General features: G+C 42.7%; 1 protein-coding gene across 4 annotated transcripts in view; it reads right to left on the bottom strand.

Annotated features, from left to right (window-relative positions):
• Nucleotides 1–7,258, bottom strand: part of GATA6 (GATA binding protein 6) — a 29,086-nt gene extending 21,828 nt beyond the window's left edge. The window contains exons 1-2 of one of the 4 annotated variants that reach the window (XM_030552903.1): nt 6,715–7,258; nt 4,539–5,455 (exon numbers count right to left, since the gene is read on the bottom strand). In XM_030552903.1, the coding sequence (XP_030408763.1) occupies nt 4,539–5,436 (898 nt within the window). In that variant the 5' untranslated portion in view covers nt 5,437–5,455; nt 6,715–7,258. The other 3 variants (XM_030552906.1, XM_030552905.1, XM_030552904.1) reach the window with 3 other exon arrangements.
• Between the last annotated feature and the right edge of the window lie 14,662 nt (nt 7,259–21,920).

Below are 21,920 nucleotides of genomic sequence, written 5' to 3'. Positions count from 1 at the left end.
GGGAAAAAAATGCTTTGCGACTTATTAAAACTTCAATACAAAAAAGTCTTTGCTAACTGGATTTTACTAAATCTGTAGTTGAGACAAAAATCTGACCTTAGTGTGTGTGGGAGAAACTAAATCTAAATATTAATAAATATACTAAGTGGAAAAATACCTAACATTTTATCACAGGGCTCTATTAACTACTAAACAATTACTAAAGATATACATGTTAGGCAAAGAATAAATAAATCCCAACTATAACAACCAAACATTTCCTCGTCTGGAACCCTTTCTTTTGTCTGATTCATCTCTTCATATTTTAAAGATAAAGATCAATTAAATATGTGTGTAAGTATGTATGTACATACATATATTGTACAGAGATCATTTAAAATATTTTACCTCTGCATCACTTTCTTAGTTTAAGAGAGGAGGAAGCCATTGTTGCAGAAGTTATAACTGATTCTCGCCCCTTTTAATGCCCTGTTCTACCTGACTTTGTTCGTCATGAGGTTACTCTTTTATGTTTCACATATTAGCTTTGTGTTCCCTAAAGCGAAAGAGATCTTGTAAATGTCAAATAAGCGTTTAATATAACTGTTTGATTATACTAAATGTACTTCGCCTAGAAAGAAATTGTATTTCCTCCTCCCTTGTCTCCCCCCAAATTTTTCTCCTCCCTTCATTTACAAAAATTACAAGTTAAAATGAAATCAGAACAAGGCAGAGTCCAGAGCCCACAGTGCAAATTACACTGTCAGCTTGTAACTCTTAACACATCACTAAGATTTATTAATCTTTGCACTAAAAGCTGCCATTGAATACTGTAATCAGTGAAATGCTTCAGGCTTCAAGGACACTGGAGTTAAACAGTTATTTTTTCCAACTGTTTACTTTAAAAAGTTACCTTCTTACCTATGAAAAGAAATTCTATGGAGGTAATATTTCTCTAGCCTTTAGAATAGTTTTTCCTTAATCCATGCTGGATATATTTATAACTATAATAAAAGAATATAGCTTTAATTTTTCCGTAAAAGCTTAGAAACTCTTATAAGTTATGAGAATTCTGTCATTGCACTATTTATGAGAATTCTGATTCCATTAAGTTATGAGAATTCCAGGATACCCTTGCCTTACATTTTAAAAAAGAGCTTGACTGCACACACTGCATATGTTCTGAGTGCTGATCTTTTTATTTGATAAAACGTTTATGGTTGGATCCATTTTAAATGCGGGAGTCTAACTTGCAGAAACAGAAAACTATTTTTATCATTAGTCAGAAGTGATGTGATGGAATCGGTTATGGGGTTAAGTTTTATTTTTTAACTTTGTGTAAATCTCCCCTATTATTTTCCTCTACAACAGACGGATTTCTTTCCTTTGAGTTCCTACCCCGGAATAAAAGCGTTCATGGAAATATTAGGAGACCTACACAAATCTATAATAGATATTGTAAATTGTGTTTGTGCTATCGGTATATAGTGATTGTATTACAGCAAGCACCCAGAACATTAAACCTCATAATTATTATAATATATTACAGGCCCAAGTCAATGGGGATGTTTCCTGAGCTAAAGCTGCGGGAGGGAGCTCTAAGAATGCTTTACAGAGAACTCTTAATAAATGAACATTTGTACTAAAGGGATAGAATCATAGACTATTAGGGTTAGAAGGGACCTCAGGAGGTCATCTAGTCTAACCCCCTGCTCCAAGCAGGACCATCCCCAGATTTTTACCCCAGTTCCCTTAATGGCCCCCTCAGGGATTGAACTCACAACCCTGGGTTTAGTAGGCCAATGCTCAAACCCCTGAGCTATCCCTCCCCCCGAGTGCTCCCTCAATCTGTGGAGCACTCTAATCCGTTGATTTGCTTCTATTTTAATATGTTATATCAAGCATATGCTAGACCTTGACATCTTCTTAAATAAACTAATTGAAGGGGAAACCATACGGAAGGCCTTTGTGCTGCGATAATATTTCTCACGCCAATATATGCAGTGTAGTTGTAGCCCTGTTGGTCCCAGGATATTAGAGAGACAAGGTGGGGTGAGGTTATATCTTGTATTGAGCCAAGTCTGTAGGTGAGAGAGAGAGGCTTTGGAGCTTACACAGAGTTCATCCTTACCTAGAGACCCTGAAGGACAAGTCTGTGTAAGCGGGAAAGTTTGTCTCTCTCGCCAACACAAGTGGTCCAATAAAAGATATCACCTCGCTCACAACCATTATAAACAGATTACATTCACATGCTACTCTGAATTTAGTCTAAACCTGCATGGGGAGAAGGGGAGAAGAAAGAGATTTTGAGGTTTGGTGACTCCAGGACACCTGCACTTTGTGGTTCGGATACACACACACACTTTGGTTGTTCCTATTCTGGATCTTGCCTAGAGTCTCTTATTTCCTTTACAGTAAGACCTTAACCCTGTTTTGAAGGCTCTGTATCTCCAGCAGCTAATGCCCCCCCCCCACCTTGCACATGCCCACACCTTTTCGGTCACAAGGTCACAAATTCATCTTCGGGAAAGTTTATGGGGGAACAGTTAGAAACATTAAATTATATCTAGTGAAATTAGCGGAACTACTTTCCCGGCCGTTTTAAGGCAGGGATTAAACATATTACACTTCATATAATATTATCACCGCTTTTCCAAAGACAGGGTTGTAGGGAGCAGGGTGTGATATGCCACCGATTTAATCAAATCGGTGTATTGCAGAATACATAAGGAAAGTATATAGGGTATTTGCGAAGGAGAATCAATGATCCGGAGACAGAAATGTGTCCCCTCGCCCTTCCTTGCAGAATGATCTAACCCTTCCTTAACCTCTTTCTGTTCAGGATTACCCATTCCTTCCTTCCTCTTCAAACCTATCCATGAGCCTTTTTCCCTCCGCCCTCACTTGTCTGTGAGAATTTCCATTCCCATAGACCTCTCCTTAGGCAGATGATATGGTTGCTTCCTTGCGGATTTGATCCAGGCCGGTTATCTTCGTGTTTTCCACTTTAACTTTTAAAGTCCTGACACTCAACGTTCGTGTTGCACGAGAGGAGGGTTTTCTGCTTTGCTTTGCTCTTTCGCTGCTATCTCTAAAAAAATTAATCATCTTCATTCTCTGTCATGTTAGTAAACATGAAAGTGGGACTTAAAATGCCTAAATCAAATAGGTTGCATTGGGGGCCTGGAGAAGAATTGTTTATGGAACGAGGAAAAGATTTTTAGGCGGTACCGTCTGTGGTTTAGAAGGAAAATGATATTCAATCCATATGCATTAAATCTTTATTAGTAGTACTGTGTTAGGCAAAAGCAAGCGCAAAATTATATTCTGACTGAAAGAAGTTGAAGAGATTGCAATAACCAAAAATCATCGCAAAGTAACTCAATCTTCAACCCTACAGTTAATTTATTGACACATATAATTTCTTTTGCTAAAAAGACGCTGATATCAGTAAATTCCGCCACTGGGAACCTGACTGTGCCAGCGGTTTTAAAACAGAAATTCCCATTGATTTTAATTTAAAAATTGCTGACACTAACGGGCTTTGGATTTGCCTTCGGAAATCATAAACATCCATTGAACAAGTCTCTGTAATGTGCCTGAATCGTTTATTCCGAATAGAAGATGTAATTTACACTGCATTTTTAAACTATTTCTTAATCGAATTATGTTAATACGGGGAAGCACGAATATACAATAAAGAGATATCAGGAACTGACTTACATTAACCAACTCTTTTCTTTCAAAAAAAGACCAGGTTTAAAACGCCGATTGAAATACTCCCAACTGATGCCATTTAAAAAATAAATATAAAAAGGCAGTAACGTTTATTCAAAAAAAAAAAAACCAACAAAGAGTCCGGTGGCACCTTAAGGACTAATAGATTTATTTGGGCATAAACTTTGGTGAGTAAAAAAACTCACTTCAGATGCATTCTATTCCAAAAGATACGTTTATATTACCGGCCCCCTGCCTGCTATTATCACCAAAGCCACATCATTCAAAAACACCAAAAGAATAGGGGTCTCAAAATATTTCCACTGATCCCTTCCAAACCACTGTCCCTGCACACAATTCAGGAGAGAAAACTTATTCCAAAAGACACCTGAAGGTTAGCGTCCTTTTAGGATTCCTATTTACCAAACTTTATGCATCTTCATCCGAAGAATGTGCTTATGTTAATGAAACGGCTTCTACTGGCACCTTTATCCTCCCCTTAAAAAACAACAACAACAAACCCCATACCCCAGGTTCTTAACATTTTCTCCAAAGACACTGATCTCTTCCAATCCACCTCCTCAAAGGATACACAAATAGGGACTAATAATTCTACTTCGGTGCCATCTGCTTCCCTGTCGCTTCCTCCCCTCTCCACAACCACAGCTCCAGCCTGGCAGCAGAAAACACAGGCTGGCCACACACAGAAAATGCCGCCCCAGCTCCCCTCCCCTTGCAGGAACCCCCGGGGGGGGGGTCATTTCGTTCCTGCTGTATCCCTCCAAAGCCAGGTCGGCCCTTCACACAGACCCAAGCCCGCGGCGGGGCCTGGGAGCTCTTACCTGCGCTGGGAGCCCGCACCGGGATCGGGGTGGCTCGGCTTTGCAGACAGTGCAGCATGGAGTTCTCAAAAGGTCCCGTGGGCCAGGCGGGGGTGAGCTGGGGTCCCACATAGGAGGGGTAGTGGCCGGGGTAAGATCCGTTCAGAGGCCTGCCCAGCGGGCTGTACTGGTCCCTGGCATTGAGGCTGTTGCTGTAGCCCCCCGGCTCTCGGGAGGCCCCGTTGGCCATGGGCGGGCTGGGGGAGTAAGGGAAGCGGCCCGAGGGGTGCGAGCCGCTGCCGTTGCTGTACGAGGGACTCTCCGAGGCCGGCTGGGGCCACACCGAGTGGCTGCTGCCCGGGTGGCTGGGCTGGGCGGCCCCGCTGCCCTGGAGGTAGGGGAGGCTGGGCAGCATGGAGCCCACGCGGGTGGTGGGCACGTAGACCGGGGAGCTGGCGGTGGAGTGCATGAAGCTGCCGGCAGATCCATCGTAAGGGGCCGGCGGCCCTTGGCTGGCCGAGATCGCCAGGGTCTGATACATCTCCTCGGGCTGCTCTGCGCCGAAGGGGCTCAGCTTGGAGCCGCGGCTGGACCAGAACAGCTTGTTGGTCTGGTCTAAATCCGTGAAGAGCAGGATGTCCTCCCAGCTGGGCAAGCTGGGCGCGTGGGGGGCTCCGAAGTGCACGTAGGGGGCGAGCAGGGACCTGCCCTCGGCGGCGGCGGGAGGAGGAGGCCGGGTCCCTTCGGGCTCGTGCTGCGGAGTCTTGGAGGAGCCGCGCTCGCCCGGGGAGCAGCAGGAGGAAGACGCCGGCGAAGGAGGAGAGTGGCCCGGCTCCCTGGCGGGGAAGGGGCAGGAGGAGTCGCCAGCGTCCGCGCCGCACCGCTTCACCACGCACCAGCCGCCGTCAGTCAGGGCCATCCAGGTCCCCGTCTAGCCTCTGGGGGGCGGGGGGAAATAGGGAGGGGAAGGCGCGGGCGGGGGCACAAAAGAGAAGAAAAATCCAGTTAGCAAACAGCCCCCAGCGTCTCCCTCTTTGTGAGACCCGCTGGGGGGTGGGGGCTGGGAGCCGAGGGGACCCTCTAATCGCTCTTGTCGCCTTGCGGCGTTGTCTGGCTCCCAGGCAGAATAAGGATCAGCCAGCAAAGGTCATTAACACCCCCTATCCCCACGTCCCACTCCACACCCTCACAGGCTTCTAGCAGGGCGCGCTAGCGGCCCTAGCTCAGCTGCCCCCAGCAATAGGTAGAGTAGGCAGGGAGCAGGGCACCAGGCTGAGCTTTCCCACCTTATCTTGGGTTGCAGATCGAAAACGAGAGGGAAAGGGGATGGGGCGAGCGCTGTTTATTGTGGGCTACCCACGCGCCCCTTCCTTATTTTCCGATGCATGAGTCATCTGAATTCCTCCCACGAGGAAAGCAATTAGCAATGGCACGGGTCAGGTTCTCTCTAGCTCTTGGGAAACAGACACGCGGCGTTGCATCAATCCGTGTCTTTCCCTCCGTTTTGTTTGTTTCAGACAAAAGGTCGCAAAAGGGACGGGGGAGGGGATGTGCAAAGCCCACCCAGGAGAGGCGATCTGCTAAGGGCGAGGGGCATGTACCTTTTGGAGGTAGCTGGTGCCAGCCTGCGCCGCTTACTCAGGGCCCCTGGAGTTGCAAGTCCAACCCCACAATAGCACACCTTGGAAATGGCACCAATCCACAATCAACAAACACAAACTGCGGCACGTCGACAACCTGGGGCCCCCGGCGAAGATCACACCGCGAGCGGGAGCAGCCAGTATTAAACAGGCCACACACACCCCCAGCCCAGCCCAGCCTGGTGCCAAGTCCTTGGAGGAGAGCGGTAGAAAGCGAAAGAGAGAGTTTGGAGAAGGGGGAAGTGTCAGTCGCTCAAGCAACAAAAGTGGACGCGCAAGTTTCCTTCTCTGAGCTTCCCAAACCACCTCCGGGCTCTTAAGATAACCACATGAATAGCAATCCCAACACACAAACCCCCCCTGGCAGACAGGCACAAAATACGTCTCTCCCTTTGCAAGATAACTAGGAGATAAGGGGCGGGTAGATAAGGCTTCCAGGCAAAGCGAGCAGAAGTCTGTCCAGAGCAACTTGTCGGGCACCCGCAGAACCCTCAGCGAGCCCGGATCGTGTTTGAAATCAAGACAAGAGCAAGAAGAAACAAAACCAGTAAGCAAACCTCTCGTGATTGCTTCGCATTGGCTTCCTTGCTTTGGTCTCAGCAGGCTTTAATCCAGTGAGCGAGGGGAGAGGAGAGCGGCAAACTCGAGTCCAGCGGCTACTGCGAGCGGCTCATGTTATAAAAAGGAGAGAGGAGGCGCCTCTCACTGCCCTGCCGGAAAACTGCAGCCAGCAAGTCCTGATTGGATTCAGTGAGTCCTAAACAAACACTGCGCTCCGGAGGGGTGCCAGTCCCGGCGCTAGTCACAGGACAGACGCACCGCTTCTTCCAGCGCTGGCGCGAGAGGCAGACCAGGCACAATGTGATGCGCGCTGAATGAGGGGAAGATAGAGATCAGAAACCATTTTCAGAGATATCAGTGTTAGGCAAATGCTTACAAAAGGGGATCAATGACTAATCCAAAAGTTGCATGCTGATAGAATGCAAGCTGGGGCACCATCGAACCCCTTTGCCCAATTATATTCCCCCCCCCAAGATTATTCTGTCCAGCTAAGTATCAATTCATCGCTCTCTTCTCTCTGAACAGAAATAGAGGTTTGGGAGAGGTAGTCCTGTTAGTCTGTATCAGCAAAAACCAGAGCCTTTGGGGCAGCTTGGAGACTAACAAATTTATTTGGATATAAGCTTTTGTGGGCTAAAACCCACTTACTTCATCGGAGGCGTGGAGTGGAACATACAGTAGGGAGGTATAAATATACAGAAAAGATGGCAATTGCCTTACCAAAAGTGTGGGGGGGGGTCAGGCTTTGTTTTCACTAAAAGCCCATTTCACCGATGAATTTCCCGTCCCATCATTTTTTCCCGCAGGTTGCGGAAAATGACTTTTTTAAAGAGTCAAGGTTTATTTCTTTCTATAGGCTGAACTTCACCTAGGTCATACTGAATCGGCCCCTGTATCTTTTTGTATGAGCCACACGTTGTTGACCTTATATTCATATTCAGAAATCAGGTGATTCGCCATCAAAAGATCCCCAGGGTTTTTCTGGCAAAATCAAAGCTACCCTCGATTTGTGGTAGGACTCAGGTAAAGTCAAAGGCAGGCTGTGAGAACCCGCTCCGTCCAATCCAGCCATTATGGCTACGTTTTTAGTCTTTCTTTCTTATTTTTTCTCTTATCTTAGCTGTGTACAAACTGATACGGTACTTAGCAGGAAAGTGACTGGAAATTAAAATAACTTCGTTCCCCAGAGGTTATCAGCTGGATATCTGTCATCATCAGTTTGTACAGAAAGAGAGTCATCTGTAGCAGGGGGCTAGATGAAGCATGTCTCCCTCCCTGTAGCCATCAGAAACTATTCGTTCCAACAGACGCAATTTAAAAACTTGCTGATAGAATGTGTTTATCTTGGGTAGAGGGGTTTTTTTTCCGGGCAAGGTGAGTGGGAAGCGAATAGTTTGCGTGATTGGGGATAAAATATTGAGTGTAATAGTTTGCTGGGAGCGCGCGTTCAGTGCTTTGAGTTTCACTGTGTTGCTTTATTTTGCTGTGTATATGGAAGGAGGATTTACTGTGGAGAAAAAGAGACTGTTTTCGGAGAAATAATTTCTCTGCCGAATTGCGGGAGATTCCTTTCCGCTCATGTTTGCCTGACTAATATTGCTCATCATGTCCAAGTGTCAGATTTAAATGATTAGGGGTTTCCCCCCTAATCTGAGATGCAAGTTAATCAATTTAGTAGGCAGAGAGGTCTGGAAACCGGTCCATTTTCTTGATTGCAACTGCAGGTCTTCCAATTGACTTTATTTCAGTAACCCATTATACTTGTCAGTAATGTTTAGATTTGCTAAAGTGAGAGAGCCTAGCAGACTATCATAAGGTTTAATGATATGTAACAAAGGTAATTTCGTTCCGGGATGGTTATTAGCAGGAAATGTTTCTGCTAAAGTGGGTGAAACCAATCGGTTTTAGACGTTACTTTTCGTTCATATTCTCCAGCAGATCCTTGATAAAGTAAACCAGAAAGTATTTCATCGGTTTATTGAGAGGCATCCAGGTTGATATAATGTGACGATACTGGATTTTCACTGATGGGGAAATTTCGACGAATGCGTCACGGATCTATCCTTCACCAATTTTATAACAAGTTTCTTGTTTAAATGGGTGTTGTGCCCGCTAAATAATTGTGCTACTCTATATCCTCACGCCTCTCGTGAGGCAAGAAATAATCGAAGGCAAGAAAATGCCTTCCTCAGCACTCAAGAGTCACTAAGGGCTTGTAATGTTGCGTGTTTCTCCATGATCTCTCTCCTACTCCAGCTGGAGAGAAGAGGGGAGGTATGGGCAGAGACACTCTAGCCTGACAGAGATCTGGCTCTAATGGCTCAAAGGTGACCTGCAATTTACCCTCCAGACTTCAAAACTTTTTCATCACTGATTAGCTGTCTGTTTACTTTACAGCCAGGCTACAAATTTCATTTTATTTTCTCCATTAGACTCCGATAAGAAACTCCTGTGCACTGTGTCAGAGGCAACGTGGAAATTATCCCACACCTCCCCCCTCCCCTTTTTCGTTTCAGTTTTGTTCCAAAACCACTAACCGCAGGTTGGTTTAATTTGCTCATTTCTACTTGCCACTCCCCTCCCCCGCACCCCACTTCTGACGGACTTTCACCCAGCAGTGAAAATAGCAAGTTTTCTCCGGGGCTTTAAACCGTTCCTAGCTGTGTTCAGCTCTGGTCCTCTTCTGCATGTTTTACCTCCATCTGACGGAACGAACAACTGGATTGAAATGAGGCTGGGCAGGGAGCAGCCCCTGCTAATAATCTTGGGATGGCTGAAGGGGAAGAGTTGCTGAATAGACATATAGAATAACCATCACTATTTAGCCATTCCAATATATCGGCCATTAGATTGTTTCGGCTTATTTCGATCAATCAAATCATAATGCTCAAGAAACGCTCTGTGGCCGATGAAGCCTGGATGAAGGAAAGAGTCCCCCGTTGTGTGGCTTCTCTCTTCTGCAGCGCTCTCTGTGGAAGCGCGTGGTTTATTTTGGCTGGATTACATCCATCTCAATTTTAATTCACTCATTAACTACAGTTAATTTAGGGAGAGGGGGAGAGATTGTTTTCTTAAATTATAATTCGCTTCAGTTTGTGGGTTGTGAAAGCTCCGGTGGAAAAGAGGATTAGTGAACAATAATACATAAGTTCAAACCCCCTGTAGTGTCTTTTGGCAAAGCTGTGGGTTACACAAGTGGCTTTAAAAATAAAAGAAAAAAAAGAGCGAGAGTACTAAAATACAGCTCTGAAGAGTATAACAAATATATTAGTGTTTGAGAAATGTACGCCCTCTTCCTTGACTGCAGCTCCCTTTAATTTATGCAGCTATCCTTTGCAGAGTTTCACAAGCTTGTTTTCATATCCAATTGTTAACCTTTATTGCCAACTTTCGACTTATTTCTCGCAAACACTGGATTTAGTGTTATAAATGTCGGCTCTTCTGTTCAGCATAGATCATCTGTAACCCTTTGGAAACTTTCCTTGATACTAAATATCCCCAGTCACCGGAAATGTGTTCTGAACGTTCTCCCATGCAGCATTTATGGCTAAGCCGAGGGATTCCATTGCCATTTGTTTTATGAAATAAGCAGACACAGCCAATTTACTGTACTGCCCATTAGCACAAAGCCCATGTTTAAAGCGAGCAAGCACAGGTTCTCCCAATGTTGTTGAGTGTCGGAATGTGCATTAATTAAATCGAGCTCTAGGTGAGATACAGTAAAGGTCACTTTGGTCGCTATCAAAGGATGAAATGCATTCTTTTCCGTGCCATGTTTATGTAACTTAATGTACTTTAAAACTTGCTGGTAAATTTAGGCCAGGCTGATAAGCAGAGGAGTTATTAAAGGCTACCTGCTGTGCAATTCTCCCCCTCCCCCCGTCTCTTATCCAAGCTCCTTTAAAATATGTTATCAAGGCCAGCCAATGATAGGAAGTATTTCCACTCTCAAACAACTGTGACATTACACCAGACCGATGGATTGGAGGCGACACAAAAACACAGTGGATTTTCAGCCTATTTGGTAGGCTCCTTCGAGTTCTCCTTCCCTTTAAAAATTCTTCTATTTAATACGTAGAGTTAAAACCTAATCTAGTCTAAACTGGGCAGACACACACCACACAACATACCGGGAGAAGGTAAAAATCCTTAAAAAAACAAGAACTATCGATGTTGTTCTTCGTATAGTGCAACATTTAACTCGGTTACAGTCAGTTAGACGGAATAAGGTACTAAGAACCAAGTTTTGCTTGGCTGGACTTCAGAGGAGCAGATGCTAAGTAGGATTTGACCCTGGTTGCCTTCTCTTCTTATGATTCCTACCTCCTCTCATGAGTACCTGGAAAGACAAACGTTTCTCAGTCTATATCCCAAGGGTTGACCCCCATTAGGTGACATCTATAGGAGTGGGAGTCTTCCCCCCGCTTTTATATTCCAACATGTGCAGCGAGTTACTGCAGGGGTGCGGAGGCTGGGCGTCAGAGCTCGGGAATGGACGTCAGGGCTTTGGGATATTTACTGCAGAGGGTGAGAAACCCGCAGGTGTGTTACCACCACCTTGAGCGAGGGGAACATGGTATCCTGACCCTCACCCGGGCCAGGAGAAAAGCCCCTTGGATGACTAGCCACGCTTCAGGGCGAGGTTTGAAAGGAGACAGGGTTTGGTTGCAAGCTCGGCTCCGTTCTTTCGGAGCCTGGGGATGTTTCTGGCCGTTTTGGCTGCAGCCATGAAATACAGATCAAACGCTGACCTTAAGCTAGCTGCTCAGCAGGTTCCTATTGTGCTCGTCGGCGAGTCACATTGGATAGGAGGTGGTTCCCCACAGCAGCCGGTGGCCTGGCTCTGCCCGGGGACTCGCCGGGCTGTGCTTTTGGGTGATTTCCACGGAGACTTTTCAGCCCGAGCTACACAAACAATCCATCGGTTTACAGAAACCAATCGGCTGTGTTAGGCCAGCGAGATTTTTCTCTTCATGGAAACTCCTGGCTCACTTGTCTTTTAAAGGCTGGATGTGTTTCGATGGGAAAGAGAATTCTGGAGGGTTTTTTAAAAAAGATTTTTTTTCAGTAATAAATGTTGGGTTCTTTTTCTTTGTCTTCTGGTTTCTGAGCCTTTCTGCTGCCTGCAGGTCACTTTTCAAGCTTTTCTCCATAACCATGAGGGCAAGAAACTTTTTTTTTTAAGTTGAGATTTTCATATTATCACCTGGCTCCAGGAGCTGGGACTTCAAATAAAACAGTCCATTAAAATGGTGAGAGTTGCATCTAGACGTTATTTCTAGCAGCTCTCACACAGCCACCAATCACACTGAAATCAAGGGACTTTTGCTAAATCAGGAGTGTGTTAGAAGTGCTGAATCAAGCCCAAGGAATGCAAGGCCAGCCCTTGATTGATCCAACAATGATTGCAGCACAGTCACACCGCTTTAAAAATCCTTGTCTTAGTTTGGTAGTTTTCCTCCCCAGTTTTTCCTCTTCTGGGCACAACTTTTTAAAAGTTATTATGATGTTAGCATTACTACCTAAGCACTGCCCTATTTCAAAATCTCCTGTCAAAATGATTGACTATGTCAGTTTCCAAAGCAGTGGGATTTTTTTATTTTATGACACAGAGTTTATTTTTTACACAGTCAAGACAGAAACTACAATTCAGTCTTCTTTTCTCAAATCAGTTGTATGAAATATTGGTATAGCTTTGCCTTTGTGAGGGATAAAATTGCAACAAAAGCATAAACTCTCCACATTTTGGAACATGTAAGGGACTAGTCCTTCCCCCATGGCAGTCAATGCAAATAAAGGGGTTATGTTCCGTTTGCCTGCTGCTTTCATTCCTCCAGCACTTAGAAACCACAGTCATAGGTGCCTTATGAAACGTGAGACCTGATTCTGGCATCCTTGTACTTTACTCTGCAGGCTGTCATATGGATCTCAGTAAGACTGTAACAGGGTCTCTCCCAAATCTGGCATGAGACCCTGCCTCTGCCTAAGCTTCCCCTTAATGTCAGTTATTCACCAGCTCCCAACCCTGGCAAGTCTCTGCAGTGACTTAGCCCTTCGGCTAAGTCCCAAAGTCCACCACTTCCGGAGTTCAACACAAAGTCCAATGTTAACCTAAAACCAAATCTTCCACTCAGACTCTTCCACTAGATACAGTCCTCCCTCTGAAGATCTGCCCTTTTCGCCTTGTCTTCAGCCTTTCCCCTACTTTAATCCACCCCTTTCATACTTCCTCATAGGGTGACAGGACAGGAGGAACACACCCACCCTCTACTATGGGCTCCCATCCTGAGAAATCCTAAATTTCCCTGTCTTCCTGTCCCACAGCCTCTTCCTATACACTCCCAGCCTGGTCTCTTCACTGGCTCTCTCTTGGCTGGGCCTCCTGCTCAAGATAGAGCACTCACTTGCAGATCTGCTTTCCCTGGAGTCTCCTTCAGCGTTGTCCTCCCTTTGACCATAGATTTCTCTTATATTCCAGCAGGCTTATTTTGTAAGCCTTTATTTTTATATGGTTAGCTCCTCTGAGATCCTGAATCCTGAATTTCTTCTATCTAAGGCACATGTTCCCAGCCATGTGGCCCTTGCATGTTCCACTTGGGGAGCCCAAACTACACACATCACACAGCAACAAAAACATCTTTCCTCATTACAGAGCAACATTTCAGGATGCGCATAGGCCCGGATTCAGCAAAGCACTGAAGCATGTGCAGACGAATAGATCCACTGAAGTGACCAGACACCTATTTAAAGTTTAAGATGTGCTTAAAGTATTTTCCTGAATCAGGGCCATAATGCATAGGAAATGATGAGCCCTGATGAGCCCTAACATACAAATCTAATTTACAGGGAAGTGCGGGTAAATCTTCCCAAAGACCCTGGTGGGAGCCTCAGTCTCATGGCCACAGGCACTCCACTGCTCTGCAGTGTGATAGACACCTAAATATAATCTTTCAGCCCCTTGGAGCCAGCAGGGATTAGCAAGGTTCAAGTCAAGTCCCAGCAGTACACCTCTCCCTCAATGCAACATGCTCAGCCATGGCTTCCTGATCCCTCATTCCAAAACCTTCTGAACACAAATTTTCTATCCTTATTGGGATGAAGATAAAATGGGACTCTTTTACTCGCTGAGATAGTGCTGAGAAAGCAAAAGCCTTTTTCCAATGGCAATTTCAGTTACAAAAGTGGATTAATGCAAATTAGCTAAGGCTAGTGCTAATGCAAAATGCTAATGCCTGATCCTACTAGCGCTGAAGTCAATTAGAATTTTGCCATTGACTTAAATAGTGTTAAAAGCAGGCTCTAATGGAGGGAGGGGACTAATGTCCTGATCTTTATGTTTCTGCAGAGACATGGCTTATTGTATCATCAACTCAGAGAAAAATATCTCCCAAGGTAGGGGGGGATTAAGGCTACACAACCATTGGAGACCTGTACAAACACAGTTCATTCCCCTCCCCTGCCTTTTATGATTTTCATCCCACTCCCATATGGTCCAGTTGTGCCATCAATGACTTCAGTGACTTCTGCATAAATATTGATACTGATGGTCTGATATACCCCTTGGTCATCTGCAGTGCTAGAAGCAGCTTCTGAAATGTAGGTTGTCAGAGATGAGAAACAGAGCACTGTATGTGGTAGAAGTGGAATGACCATTGCAGAACAGATCTAAATGTTTGAAAGACCCTTAAATTAACTTTTCATTCTTCTGTGATTTTAAATTTAGCATCATTTCATTTTTGCATGATATTTTCTTGTTCAAGTGAAAAAGTAAGATAGTTTATCTTGCTTCCTGGGACTAATAGCAGCATACCTTGAAACTAGAAAGTTTATTGTCCTGTGATCTCTATTAATAATGTGTGGTGGATTGTTATTACTTCTGGTTTTGTCTTGTGAATAGTTAACACACACTATTTTGTTGGTATTTCAGTGGTGGGAGCTTTGGTTTTTTTCTAGATTTCATATTTACCTCTTTGCGTTTATGGACTTTCTACTTGCATCTATCTGCTACCTTCCACAAATTTTATATGCAGAAGGGGAAAATTCTGGCACTTGACTCTTGGTGGAGTAAAAATATGCTTAGCTCCTTCAAGGTCTAATTCTGAATTTCTTCAATCTAAGGCACCCATTTGGTAATTAGTATCTGGGTACCTCATGATCTTTAATGTATTTATTCTCACAACGCCCTGAGGAGATAGCACTTCCCTATTATCCCCAGTTTTAAATGGGGAACTGAAGCACAGAGACTAAGTGATTTGCCCAAGTTTACACAGGAAGTCTGTGACAGACAGAGCAGAGAATTGTATGTTGGTCTCCCCAGCCAAAGGCTATCACTCTACCCACTGGACAATCCTTTCTTTCATTCTTCCTTGCTCATCCAAAACTTCCATTGATTCCAGGTCATTGGAACACTGGCCAGTAGTTCACTTTGGTACAGTCCAATGGTGTGTTTCTATTTGTAAAACAGAGAAGAACCATCTCATAGGGCCCAATCCTACATGCACAGAAGTCAATGGGAAAACTCCCATTTGACTCCAATGCTGCTGGATCAACCCCGTAGTGACCTTAAATATAATGAAACTCCATTAGCAATGAAGTAGAATGAATATCCCAAACTGGTTCACTGCATTGCAATGTACAAACCACTAACCTAGTTACAAAGAACTTCAAATTAGATAAAAAGTCTTCTATGAAATAAAAGACCTCACAATTAGACAGTTCCACAGTAGTATTATTGTCAATTAAAACAGAAGATGATGACTTGCCCTCACCATCTGATTTATCCCACAGGGATTTTATTTCTTTTAGTTCCCCATACAACTTGTTTATTAATTATTAGTGGAGAAGATTTTAATTCAGTCTTAATCGCATTACTAGATAAAAGCCCCAGTCGTGATATCGAAGACATATAAAATACTAAAGCTATTACAGCCCATTGTAATCCTTATCAAAATGATCAGCTTATAAAGTGTGTCACATCCAGTAAAGTGAGATTATATTCTTCCCCCATTCTCACAAATCATTCTCTAAAGCAGGTTCTTTACACCTCTGATTATTATTCTTGTAATACAAGCAGATACCAAATACACAGTAAATGCCAGTCAGACCTTAATTATCCTTATTGCCAAACTAATAATTTTCTCCAAGCAAAAAGGTCATGCAGACATCATTCCTTCCCCCCTCCCCTGCATTTTTTTTTAAACTTCTAATAAGCAATATTTTCAGGACAAGTGGAAACAATTTACTGTAATTATTGCACCTCACAAAGAAAAAATAGTTTCTGTGTAGAAACTGCTAAAGAATTATTGCAGGAGCTTTTATTTCCTATTTCTCTGCTAGGAAAAAATCATAAATTAGTATAGCAGGTTGAACATTTTCCAGTGTAAATGTTTTTTTCCATTGGAAAACACCAATTTGTCAAAATCTAAAGATCCAGCAGGGACATAACCATTTCCACAAAATTATGCTTTTGTGGGAGGGGAAGCCCAAAACGAAGCATTTTGAAGCTGAAACATTATTTCAACATTTTCAGAATAAAACACTTCAATGTTTCATTTCAAAACAACTTATCAATTATACATGTATTTTATATTATCAAATATACTATACAATTAAAAAGTCAAAATCAAAAATAAATGTTTAGATTTTTATTAAAACAAAACATTTTAATTGAACAGAAATAAAAAAAATTGCTAATTTTGTTTGGCAGGAAATTGGGAGATTATGACTTTTTGTTCCAATTTAGGATGACATGAAATTTAAAAATATGAGAATTTCCTGCACAATAGAAATTCTGAGTTTTGACCACGTCTTTAAGTGAAAGACATTTTGAATCTGGCATAGAAAACCAAAATACTCAAATCACATATTAGAGACTCCAGATTTAACAGTTCAGAATAAATTATACGGACTTCTTAATAACTCTTACCTCTCATTGGCATGAAAAGAGTAACTCTTATATGTAAAAAAATCCAGATATTATGCACAGGCAATCATGGCTGGGAATCTGGTGGGCAGACTAATATCTCACAACAAAGCTCTAATTACATGCCTATAATTTCTCTGAATAATATATTAAATGCATATGCTTCAACTACTGTTATATATAAAATATATTAAGAAGATTAAGTCAAGCCTTTATAACATGAGCTGAGAAAAAAAATCCCTATAAAGGCTGCAATTTAAATTGTATATACGCTGGTTTGACTTCCTGGACATTAGACTATGAAAAATGTGGCTCATCTCACTGGATTGGCTTCAATTTTAAAACAAATTCAGCTGTATCCTTCTTGAATTGGGTAGTGAAACTTTCTTCTCTTTCCTTCCCTACAATACAGATTCATCATTAATAAAATACTTCTGTGTTCCTGGAAATTAGCCCAGGAAATACTGACTGTGCCATCTTGTTACCCTATTTTATGAGCCCAACCCAGGAAAATCCAGATTTTATTTGTATCACTTATTTAAACTGTGATACTGGAAAAACATTGGGATTTTGTGTTTAACTGATATACTAGGTCCAGTTAACAAATTTTACTTGTTTTAGCAACACATTTACAAAATCTTCCTCATTTGTAGCAATAGTCAAATACAATGATATAGAACAGTTTGTGAATAAGAGTGCTGAGTTCAGATCACTATGATTCTGTTAGTGCAAACTCTTTATGGCACAGACTGTGCCTTCTTATGTTTTTGTACAGCCCCCAGAGCAGGGCCTTGATTCTGATTGGGGTATGTGGGGATTTCTGTAATATACACAAGTAAATAAAAATAAAATCAAGTGGGCAATATTATTAGTTATTCATGGGTATTTGTACAACTGCTGGGTATATATCAAAATGTTTGCAAATCTTGAACCTGATTAACTTAATCATAAATTAATACCAGAAGTGTGTTATTTGTTGTACACTATCCTCCTGTTCCAGTCATCCAGTCAGAGAGCAAAAACAATACCGTGTGACTTCGGTGAGCCACCCAACCACATGAGTTAGTAGCAGTTTTCTAACTACTATGGACTGAAAACAATTCACCCAGACTATTTGCTAAATACATATGAGTAATGAATACATTTGAGGAAAATCAGGATTGATTCACTAATGATTCACTAACAAAACAAGGGACTCAATTTGTAATGAATAATTATTCATAGCAAACAGCTTGACCAGCTCTATTTATTTGCATGCATACACAGTTAAAACTTTTTTTAATTAAAGATGATATAAAAAATAACACAATTTAGTTTATTCCCCATCAGGTTGATATATTTCTAGTGGGACCTCTCTATCTGATCTTGATAAAATTCTTATATTGCCACTATCCCTGAATGGAAAAAGGTTAAGACCAACTGGGAGCAGGACACTGGTAAAGAAATATACATAGAAAACTGTGGAGTCTCATGGGTTTCCAGTAGCTGAGGATCTGGGCACCAAGTGATTAAAATCTTGGGACCTGAGTCACTGCTCTGTTACACCAGTTATTGTGCTGGCATGATGCCACTGGATTGGCATACACCTGATAGAGTGGAGAGGCAAATCAAGTCTATATTCTTTTATTTTTTCCCAACTCCAGAAATACAGGCCATTTAGCAAGTTGCAGGAATCTGAGTAGCAACAAAAAGGGTGCAGAGAGGCTGCTTTCTAGGAGGCACAGGGATCCTGAGAGAGATTAAAAATAAGTCTCACGCCTTTGCTTTGTAAACTGTGCTTTTGCCTGAGTCTGTTTTTCTCCTGCTTTTGACAGCACTGATTTTCTTTTGGTTTGATTTACTGAGTGCTGTCATTTTTCTGCTCTTTACTTTCACAATCACACATTCAAACCTGATAAAGTTCAAGACCCCAAATGCTTCTGCTCTCCTAGATTTACAGGGTCTCAGCCTCACTGCATCCCGAGCAGCAACAAGTCTGATTGAATCCTCCTGGACTCTGCAAGGAGGAGTTAGCAGAGATAAACGCAAAGCCCTGAGAGAGTCTGAAAAGGTAGTTTCCATCCAAGCAATTAACTTCCACATCAAGACAGTTATTCACAGATAAGATCTCACAGCCTAATCATCTCTTTTCTGAATCACCTCAGAAAACAACTGTTAACTTCCTCTCAGTGTTAGTGGTTTCATTTACATAGCTTTGTACTGTAGTTAAGTAGTACCTGTGTTTGTGTGCATGCAAACATATGTATTATAGGCCGATTCGTACATGAATACAGTAATGTCCATTTAATTCATTCAATCAGTGCCAATTTTTATCATTTTAATTTAATCAAGCTGCAAGCACCAAACAGTTTGTAATACAAATAGTTTCCATCCTTTATATTGATCTCTTGGCAGGTGTTATTATGCTGCTCTATCACTAGTAATAATGAATTGCCTTTTTATTAGTAAGGAACCCCAGCATTTTGAATAATACGAAGAAAAGAACCTATGGAAGGGCTTGAAGATAAAAGATGGTTACAATTAACAGCGTATTATTCCAATGTTCCTAACATGTTAAGAGCTGTCATATGCAGTTGAATATCTGGGATAATAATTATTTCAATTAAAATGATATAGACTAGACTGAAATAGAAGACACTGCCATATTCTGATTTATCAGAATATGTTGAATTTTTATCTTTAAGCACTTCTTATTCTGGCAAAACTCCCATTAACCTTAATAGGCATTATGCCAACATATAAATATCAGGATCTAACCTATAAATAGCAAGGGAGATGGAAATAACTTCAACATATATTATTTTTAGTATTGTTCATATAAATAGATTTATGCAACACTTTTCTCTGCACTAGGTTTTTAAACAAACAAACGGGTAAGTCAGACTTCAGGCAGACATGTTCAAGGACAATTATTTCCAGAAAGAATGACGCTGATAAACCAGCCAATTGTACATATGCTGTGAATACAAGAAACCAGGAGTTTTGCAGATATTTTAAAATAATGATCAAGAAACTATATGCTAGTCTAATTTCAGAAAACTGCCTCTACACTCCATGAATATCCAAGGATGACATCTTGTACATATTTTTCTTACTGATTTAATACATTAAATATTAATTTAACTAAATTAAACTCAGGTTAAAACTACATTTAGTTAATCCTTTCATGTAGCCACATACACATTGTTTAACAAAGTTAATCTTGCACTGGTATGTTTAGTTAGATTGGTATAAAAACTCTGTAGATCAGCCATTGAGGGAAAGTAATGGATCTATGCTAATGTAACTCCACTGACTTCAGTGGAATCAGTCCTGACTTACACTTAGATGAGTGAGAAGAATTAGGCCCTCCAACTATAATGGAAAATACCTATAAGAATGATAAGTCTTGATAGTGAAGCAGTTGTGACGTTGGTAGAGAAGAAGTCATTATGTCTCAGATCCACACAGGTATTTAGACTCCTAAATGCCCGATTTAGGTGCCTAAGGGCTTATCTACACTTACCAGAGGATCTATGCTGTAGTGATCGATGCATCAGTGATCAATTTAGTGCGTCTAGTGAAGACCCGCTAAATCTACCGCCAATCGCTCTCCTGTTGACTCCTCCACCTGATCGAGAAGAGTCACATAGTGTGGACCCCGTGGTAAGCAGATCTAAGCTATGTCAATTTGAGTTACACTACTCATGTAAGTCAAATTACATAGCTTAGATCGATTTTTCCTTTTAGTGTAGACAAGGCTGAGGTTTAGGTGCCTAAGTCCAAGTTTTAGATTCCATTGTGATCCATAAAACTCCTACCTAGCCCTGTAGTGACCTAAACTCTCTCAGAGCCTAAGTTTTCAGGTTAGAAGTTCCCTAAGTTTCTGGCTCTGGGCACATGCACTGCTGCCTCAATCTAGGCATCTAGAGATTTATCTTCTCCCTAATCCCCAGGGTGATCCAAGAACTGGGGGAAGACAGGTGGGTAAATGTCTGTCTGGAGGGGAGACGCATGCCCTGATTTGGTAGGTGTGCTCAGAGACCCCTTACGAGATTAGGTCCCATTCCTGGCTAGCAGAGGAGCAGATGGTGCCCACTTTATTGCTTTTAGTCCAATGGTTAGAGCACTCAGCTGAGATATGGGAGCCCCAGGTTCAATCCCCTGCTCTGCTTGAGGGGAGGAAAAAGATTTCTGGAGGAGTCACACACACCTTTGAGAAGAGTGCTCTAACCATGGAGCTATGGAATAATCTGTTGTGGGGGTCCTTCAGTCTCTCTGCTGAAGCTGTTCCACTTTGGATAAGTACTCAAAGAATCACTGGATCACAGGGAGAGAGCACAAAAGGGGATGCGTGGTGGTGAGGGCATCCACATTGGCGACCCAGTGTCCAGTCCCCCTGCTCCAATGACTCTTTCATTATTTACACATCAAACAGCTTCCGCAAGTGAGATTGAGGGAGCTGCACATCATCTCATAGCTCAGTGGCCAGAGCACTCTCCTGAGAAGTGTGGGAGGCCCTTCTTCATAATCCTTTCTCCCCACCAGGCAGAGAGGGGAATTAGACCTGGGTCTCCCACATCCTAGGCAAGCACTCTAACCATTAGGCTAAAAGTTACAAGGTGGGCTCTGCTTCCTACTCCTCCTGCTGTTTGTGAAATGAGACAGGCACACTACTCATTCTCACAAGAAACAATTTAGGGTCTTAAGCTGCCTGACTCCAGGAGAGGGGCTACCAGTTATAGAACACAAGCAGAGAGAGGCACCGCTGAGCAACCTGGACTTAGATGCCCATCTCCAAGAAAGGGCTGGGACTTAGAAAACATCTCTCTCATCATTTCCATTTGGCTGGCTTAGGAAACTATCCACCCAGTGTGCTGGCTTCTATGGATGGGATTTTAAGCACCTCTTTCCCTATTCATCGTATAGGGAACCTAAGTGGCTAACTCAGGATTGGTGGATAACAGCATTGTTCCTGTGATTTTCTAGGTAGTTAAAAGTTAGGTGTTGCAATACTCAGCATCACAGCACCTAAGACTCTTTGTGAGTCTGGGCCTGAGTGCATTAGGAACTGAAAATTCAGCTATACTCAGCTTGGTTTGATGGTGCTCTCGAGCAGAAAACCTGAAATCCCAGCAATGATTCAGCAGATGTATCCATGGTTCATCCTCAGGGCTTGGCTACACTGGAAAGTTGCAACGCTGTAAACCCAGCACCAGAGCTGCAACTTACTCACCTCCCATACTTGGAAGGCACGTACAGTGCTGCATCTCCCTGGCTGCAGCGCTGGTTGTACTGCTC

Source organism: Gopherus evgoodei, chromosome 2 (assembly GCF_007399415.2).
Source record: "Gopherus evgoodei ecotype Sinaloan lineage chromosome 2, rGopEvg1_v1.p, whole genome shotgun sequence".
NCBI lineage: Eukaryota > Metazoa > Chordata > Testudines > Testudinidae > Gopherus > Gopherus evgoodei.
Note: the sequence above shows the minus strand (reverse complement) of the source record. Positions and strands in the feature narration are given on the sequence as shown.